The sequence below is a fragment of the Vigna radiata genome, chromosome 10, assembly GCF_000741045.1.
Source record: "Vigna radiata var. radiata cultivar VC1973A chromosome 10, Vradiata_ver6, whole genome shotgun sequence".
Lineage (NCBI taxonomy): Eukaryota > Viridiplantae > Streptophyta > Magnoliopsida > Fabales > Fabaceae > Vigna > Vigna radiata.
In genome coordinates, this window is record NC_028360.1 from 11,846,384 (window position 1) to 11,853,369 (window position 6,986).

Genomic DNA, 6,986 nt, shown 5'->3' on the forward strand with positions numbered 1-6,986 from the left:
ACGAAGGAGAGGAATTTGAGTCTGTGTGTTTTGACTGAGGCAGACTGTAAAAGAGTAGGTTAACTTTAGTAAATAGGTGTAAAACGGTAAAAATAAAAAAAACATAAAGATTAATTTTGTATTTAAAAAAAAATCCAAAAAAATTGGGGGGGTGGGGGTTGGAATTGGGGAGGTACAGGGAGTAACTCCCAAGAAAATTGAGCGCTACTCTCCACCACCACGTAGTGCTTTATGTACTTTTTTATTTTTCTTTTGTCCTTCATTAATATCTAATGTGGTGACTAAAAATTATAACTTTCTCCAATTCCAACCACTTCATTAGTGGTTTCCACCGATCCCTGTCACTATATTAACTTTCTCCCTACTTTTGCATCTTACTCACCACTTCTACCTAAATCAAATTCCTCTTTCTTTCCTTCTTCTGTTCTTGTTTGCTTGTTGTGAGTATGGTAGTGTGGTGTTATTGTGGTGTGCTTCGTTGGAGGTGGAAAAGCTTAAGTTGGAGGTGACAAAGCTTAGTGGTGGTGCAAGAAGGTGATCCAGTGGTGGCAGAGCTTGGTCGTGGTAGTTGTTGAAGGTGGTCTAGTGGTGGTTGAAGGTGATCCAGGGGTGGTGGCACGAGCACGACTTTCACATGTGTGAATACATAATTCATACACTAAAACGGATGTCAATATCCTTTCGAGTCTTAAACGAATATCCATATTCGTCAATAAATATCAACATCTCTTGAAGGGTAAACGGAGCATCAGACTCTTTCATCCTCTGAAGTTCTAATTCTCTCATTAAGTTAAGCTCTTGCATGCTTTGAAATTTTTTCATCTCTAATGTATTCTATCTTTAGATAACCCCAAATTGCTTTTGTTGATTTAAGAATCATGATCCAAGTAAAGATGATTGTAGAGATGTCATCATAAAGACATGACTTTGCTTTTGCTTTTCAGTTTTCTTCTCCTTGTGATTTTTGATTTAGGCCACAGTGGGATTGTCTGGCAACATAAGGATTTCATAATCTATGGACCGTTACCAGAAGATGGTTCACTGAGTAAAGGGCCTCAATCCCGAGTTAGCCCTTTAATACATCCAACCCACCCTTTAAGGACAATGTTTGTCGATGCCCGTCAAAGACTTTGGAAGAATTGCGTGAGTGGGCGGCTGATGAAGTAAGGGTGGAGGAGATGAAGCAGTATGATCGAAAGGAGGCGCAGACGACAAGGGAGAAATCAGAAGGAAAAAGGCACGAGGGAGTGCCAAGAAAGGTCGGGGAGTTCAAGCAGAAGGAACCTCCCAGGGGGTCGCATTTTCACCAATACACCCTACTGAATGCCCCCCGCGCTAAAATATTGTAGGAGGCGTTGAGCGCCGAATTGATACAGACACCTAAGAGGCATCCTACGCCGTTCGGGCCTGACGACAATAAGCATTACTTGTATCACCAAAATTTGGACAACATCACCGAAGAATGTGTGACACTCAAGGACTGATTCAAGGAGCTAATAAGAGTAGGGCAATTGAAGAAGTATGTCAAAATCGATTGTCAAGTTGACTCATAGGTATGATCGCCCAGCCCGCGGAGGAGGAGTCCAGTGAGACAGGATGACCGGGGCGCATGTAGTACGGTAGGAATGACTGCCCCATATCAGAGAGACGGCGTAGCAAAACCCGTAGCAGAAGTAATGATCGCCCGTTACGTGGTCATATTAATACCATTTCCGGAGGGTTCGCCAGAAGAGGATCATCCTTAACAGCTAGGAAGCGTCACGTCTGGACCCTCCGATCGGTTAATACCGTCGGTAGGCCTAAGAGATCCATGCCAGCAATCACTTTTACGGATGAAGACTTTCACACGCTGGACCCATATCAGGACGACCACATGGTAATCACAGCGGAAATAGCCTGTTATGGGGTGAGCAAGGTGTTGGTCGATCGGGGAAGCTCTGTCAACATCCTATACTGAAAGACTTTCCAGCGCATGGACTTGTCGAAAGACCTGATCGTCTCGTATAATGAACAAATAGCGAGCTTTGCCAGAGAACGGGTAGACACGTGCGACTATGTAGACCTCCGCACTCGCTTAGGTGTCGGACGGGAAGGTGACGAAAGGAAGGTTTTGCTGGTAGACACCAACACATCCTATAATGTCCTCTTAGGTCGCTCATGTCTTAACACATTTGGAGTAATAGTATCCACTCCCCCATTTGACCATGAAGTATCCATCAGAGAGGGGAACCATGTGCACTATCTGGGTTGATCATAAGATGACCCCGAGAATGTTATGCAGTCAATTAAAACTTCATCCCTAGTCGACCCGACGAAAGACGATTAGGTCGGAGGTGGTGATGGCAGACCTTGACCCGTGCACTAATACTGACGACCGGATTGACTCACTCGAAGAGCTACGCCCTGTGAAGGTGGGACAAGGCAACCAACAAATTACCAACATGGTAGGAGGCCTGAAGCCAGAGATGGAGGGGAGTTGCAGGCGGTCCTTTGGCGCAACCGTGACCTTTTTGCCTGGACGACAGCTGATATGCCCGACATCCATCCCACACTAATGTCCTACAAGTTGTTCTGTTCAAAGAGGTAAGATCGGTTGCTCAAAAGAAAAGGAGATTGGGAGCAAAGAATATATATATATATATATATATATATATATATATATATATATATATATATATATATATATATGGGTTTGTTAACGTGCGTACGCCTGTTTTTCAGTTGATACATTTTAGCAACGTGTACCGGGTTATAGTAGACAAAAATACCCTCATATGGATTCTAAGTTTTAAAGTCAATGGTATTTGAATAATTTTCATTCTCAAAACTAAAAAAAAAAAACAAGAAATCCACAAACCCTTACTCACATCCCTCATTCCTCTTAACCTTTTCTCTTTTATCTATCTCACTCCAACATTTTCTCTATCATCTCTACTGTAGCCCCAATTGAAAAAAATCAGAAACACTCGTTGTTAAACAATTTCTTACAAAAAAAATGACTTTATAATGAGTTTTCATTTTATAATTTTTGTCTTATCTAATTTTCACAACATAATGACATCAAAGGAATTGGTAATTGGCCTGAAGGTTTTTTAAGAGATGATGATTCAACATATGTAGATGATGAAATCATAGAGGTTATTGAAGATGATGAAATTGAAGAGATCTTGAATGAACCTTTGTCTAAAGGCGAATATGTCAATGACTCAACTATTTACAAAGGTAAATTGTTTAATGACGAATATTTCTGATTTTTTTTAGTTGGATCTATCATTAGATAACAGAGAAAATGTTGAAGTGAGAGAGATGAAAGAGAAAGGGTTGAGAAAGTTAGTAAGGGTTTAGGGTTTTTTTTTTTTTTTTTTTTAGTTTTGAGAATGAATACCTTTGACTTTAAAACTTAGAATTTATAATATATATGGGGATATTTTTATTTATTATAACTCGATACACATTGCTAAAATGTACCAACTGAAAAACAGACGTACGCGCATTAACAAACAATATATATATATATATATATATATATATATATATATATATATATATATATATATAATTTAATTTAAATAATATATTTTTATAATTTCTATCCAACAATTTTATANTTAATTTAATTTTTATATTTTTATAATTTCTATCCAACAATTTTATATTATTCATTGTTTTTATTAACAGATAGATAGTGTGCCATTTACGTTTGTGGCCATTTTTATTATTCATCAAAGTATATCATCTAAACAATATATTTTTTTTAAAATTAAAGTTAGATTCTTAATTTTCATTAACTAAATCTTAATATATTTTTTAAAATAGTTATATACAATACATTTTATTGAAAAATATATAAATAACTTAAATATATTTTTATCATATAAATAATTAAAATATTATTATTTAATTTTACAATATAAAATACTTATATTAAATTATAATTTTTTTTTATAAAATAAAATTAATATAATAAATACAATATAATTTTTAAAATCTCGTAATGCAATTGCTTGTATTTATTATGATTTTAATAATCAACAAATTAAAATGTTAGAAAACCTTGGATGGACACAGCTCCAAAAACTAATTTAGAAAACAAAAATGCACAGGGGTAATATTGTAAATTGAACTACTCTCCCCCAGCAAAAACCCTAATATCTTGATATATAAAATCGAAACAAAGGGTTATTCCTCGTTTACCTTGCAGAACCGAGAACTTTAGACGGCAGGTTCATCTTAACTCCGAATCTCTATACTGCGTTGCAACAATCATGGTTCGTACATAGTTTAATCAATGTCATAAATCCTAGATTTTCTGATTTTCTAACTGTGTGGTGTAAATCTCATTAATCAATCTCGTAAATCTTAAATTTTCTGAGTAGTGTTTTTGTTGTTGTTGTTGTGCAGTCGAGGAGAAAGGTTAGAGAGCCAAAAGAAGAAAATGTGACTCTGGGTCCAGCCGTTAGAGACGGTGAGCATGTCTTTGGCGTCGCTCGCATCTTTGCCTCCTTCAATGACACCTTCATTGTAAGTATTTGCGTTGCTTTAAATTTTGTGGTTTTGATTTGCAATTGCTATAGTTTGATTTTTGATTTTTATGGTTGCAGCATGTCACTGATTTGTCTGGAAGGGAAACACTTGTCCGTATCACTGGTATGATTGCTTTTATTCACATTATAGGAATTAGTTGACTGTATGCAATTGTTCCATAGCCATTTTTCTGGCTATTATATAATAGCTTCTATTTTTTTCCGGTTTTTTTTTTTTTTTTTTATCAAAGTTTTGTGATGTTATAATATTGATAATGAAATTGGCCATATCCAATTTCAGCGGATGTTAATAGGTTAGATTGTTAATACATGTGCTTTTTTTAATCCCTGATCACCTTTCTTGTTAGAGTGTTAATACACGTGCTTTTATGATCCTTATCTGACACTTAAGTATTTCCATGTCTTGTGATGGAGGGAGCTTTGTGATTTGACCTGCACAGTTTTTACGAGTCTGTCTGGCTTTATGTTGAGGAGTTTTGAGTTTTTATTTTTATTTTTATTCACACTGCTTGCTAAAATTTATTTCTATATTTTTATTCTTTGCTGAAATTTTTATTCACAATTAATTTTAGGTTGAGTGTTTTCTTTTTTAGTAGATATAAGAAAACAACCGTTCTTTACGTATTTTATGACTTTGCTTTTTCATGTGCTTTACTTGTATGTCTTTGCTTTTTAATTTCAGGTGGGATGAAGGTTAAAGCTGATAGAGATGAATCTTCTCCCTATGCTGCTATGCTTGCAGCACAGGATGTTGCTGCCAGATGCAAGGTCAGTGGGATTCACATTAGTACAGTCATTTTCTCTCTTCTGACCATGTTGCATTTTGTGATTGTCATGTCGTTCTTATGTATTTGTAGAATTCCTATTTGATCACCCTGTTTGCTAATCCAATATCATTGGTCAATTGATTTTTCTCCTTTCTCTGATTTTAATCTGTTCATGCTCTGTGAATCTATAGTGAGTATTTTTTGTTTCTTTGAAGCTGCCTAACTTAATGCATTGTTTCAAATTATTTTGACCAGGAGTTGGGCATAACTGCTCTTCACATCAGGCTCCGCGCCACTGGTGGAAACAAGACAAAGACACCTGGTCCTGGCGCTCAATCAGCTCTTAGAGCCCTTGCTCGTTCAGGAATGAAAATTGGTCGCATAGGTATTTGCCCATTTAAGGGAAAACCACAAGTTCAATTTGATTGTCTGGTTGTCCTTTTTCAATTGTTGTTTATGTCAATAGTATGTAGCTAACTGGGTTTTTGCATTAGTTTTGTATTGATTTCATTTGATATTGTAGCTAAATATTAATTGCTATTTTTTTTATTCTGTTTTCCAGAGGATGTGACTCCCATTCCTTCTGACAGCACGCGTAGAAAGAGTGGAAGGAGAGGTAGAAGGCTTTAAGCTTCTACTATATGATTGGAGTCGCTCTGCTTTTATTTCCATGTCAAGTAGAATTGTGCCATTTCGAAATTTTGATTTAGTTTAAGATCAAACTTTTATTTTATTTCTTAAGGTTTCTCCAACATAATTGAAGTTTACATACAGACATTATTGTTAAAGTCTTTTGAAAGTTCTGAATGTTGTTGTGTCTTAGAAAACTGCAAATTATCTGCTTGATAAAGTTTTTTTTTTTTTTTTTTGTTGTTTATTGTTTTTTTAGATAGTTCTCCCTCCCTACGTTTATCTACTCTTAACCCTGCGAATAAGAATGGTTGGAAATTGGATTATTATTTATTAATTGCAGGGTTCTCAATCTGCAAGTTTGATGATGAAAATTGAAGGGATGTGTAAAATTAATGAATTAATTGTTGAGCTTTAATTTATTTAATCGTGATGGTTGAGGAATTCAAACAATTCTGTTGGAGATAGTTTAGTTTTAATTTTTTAACTACATTATGTTGTCTTTTGTGACATAATTTTGTTAACAATCTCAACAATCCTCCCAAAAAAGCTAGTAATAAATTCCATAACCATCATCCGCAAAACATCGAAATCTTTACTCAATATTTGAAGTTGTATACAGTTCACACCAGCAATAATCTGCAGTTTTCTATCCATTAAATTCAAAATATCCTTCGAACTGTATTTGCAAATAATCTCTAAGATTAGACGATAAAAAGATAATGTATATTTTGGATTTGTCTTTGAACTTTTTTACCTCAGATTCTATCTTGTGCATTAGTCTCAGAAGTTGGTGGCTATTGAATTCTGGATTTAAAAATTGCTCTTTTTTTAATAGTAAAAATACAAACATGGTCAGATAGTTTTAATAACCATTAACAAGAGAAATGACAACTTGAACAAAATTTGAATTCTACTAAAGGAGGAGATTTGATTAAAAGGTTTGTACCAAATTAAGAGTCCGCTACATAACCTGGAACCAAAATATTAAAAATTGTTTTTTTTTTTTCTGTAATGTTATCGTCTTCAAAATATAATTTTTTTT

General features: G+C 35.0%; 1 protein-coding gene across 1 annotated transcript; it reads left to right on the top strand.

The window, feature by feature from the left end:
- The first annotated feature begins 4,132 nt into the window (after nucleotides 1–4,132).
- LOC106775660 (40S ribosomal protein S14) lies at nucleotides 4,133–6,145 on the top strand. The gene is made up of 6 exons (XM_014662803.2): nucleotides 4,133–4,268; nucleotides 4,402–4,521; nucleotides 4,602–4,647; nucleotides 5,227–5,312; nucleotides 5,567–5,696; nucleotides 5,874–6,145. The coding sequence occupies exons 1-6, from the start codon at nucleotides 4,266–4,268 to the stop codon at nucleotides 5,939–5,941; spliced, it is 453 nt and encodes a 150-aa protein (XP_014518289.1). The 5' UTR covers nucleotides 4,133–4,265; the 3' UTR covers nucleotides 5,942–6,145.
- The last annotated feature ends 841 nt before the right edge of the window (nucleotides 6,146–6,986 follow it).

What these genes read in the sequence shown, in the direction of transcription:
- LOC106775660 (XM_014662803.2), top strand. An exon ending in CCTTCAATGACACCTTCATT is followed by an intron (nt 4,522 to 4,601) that starts GTAAGTATTTGC and finishes TTATGGTTGCAG; the next exon opens with CATGTCACTGATTTGTCTGG. An exon ending in AACACTTGTCCGTATCACTG is followed by an intron (nt 4,648 to 5,226) that starts GTATGATTGCTT and finishes TTTTAATTTCAG; the next exon opens with GTGGGATGAAGGTTAAAGCT.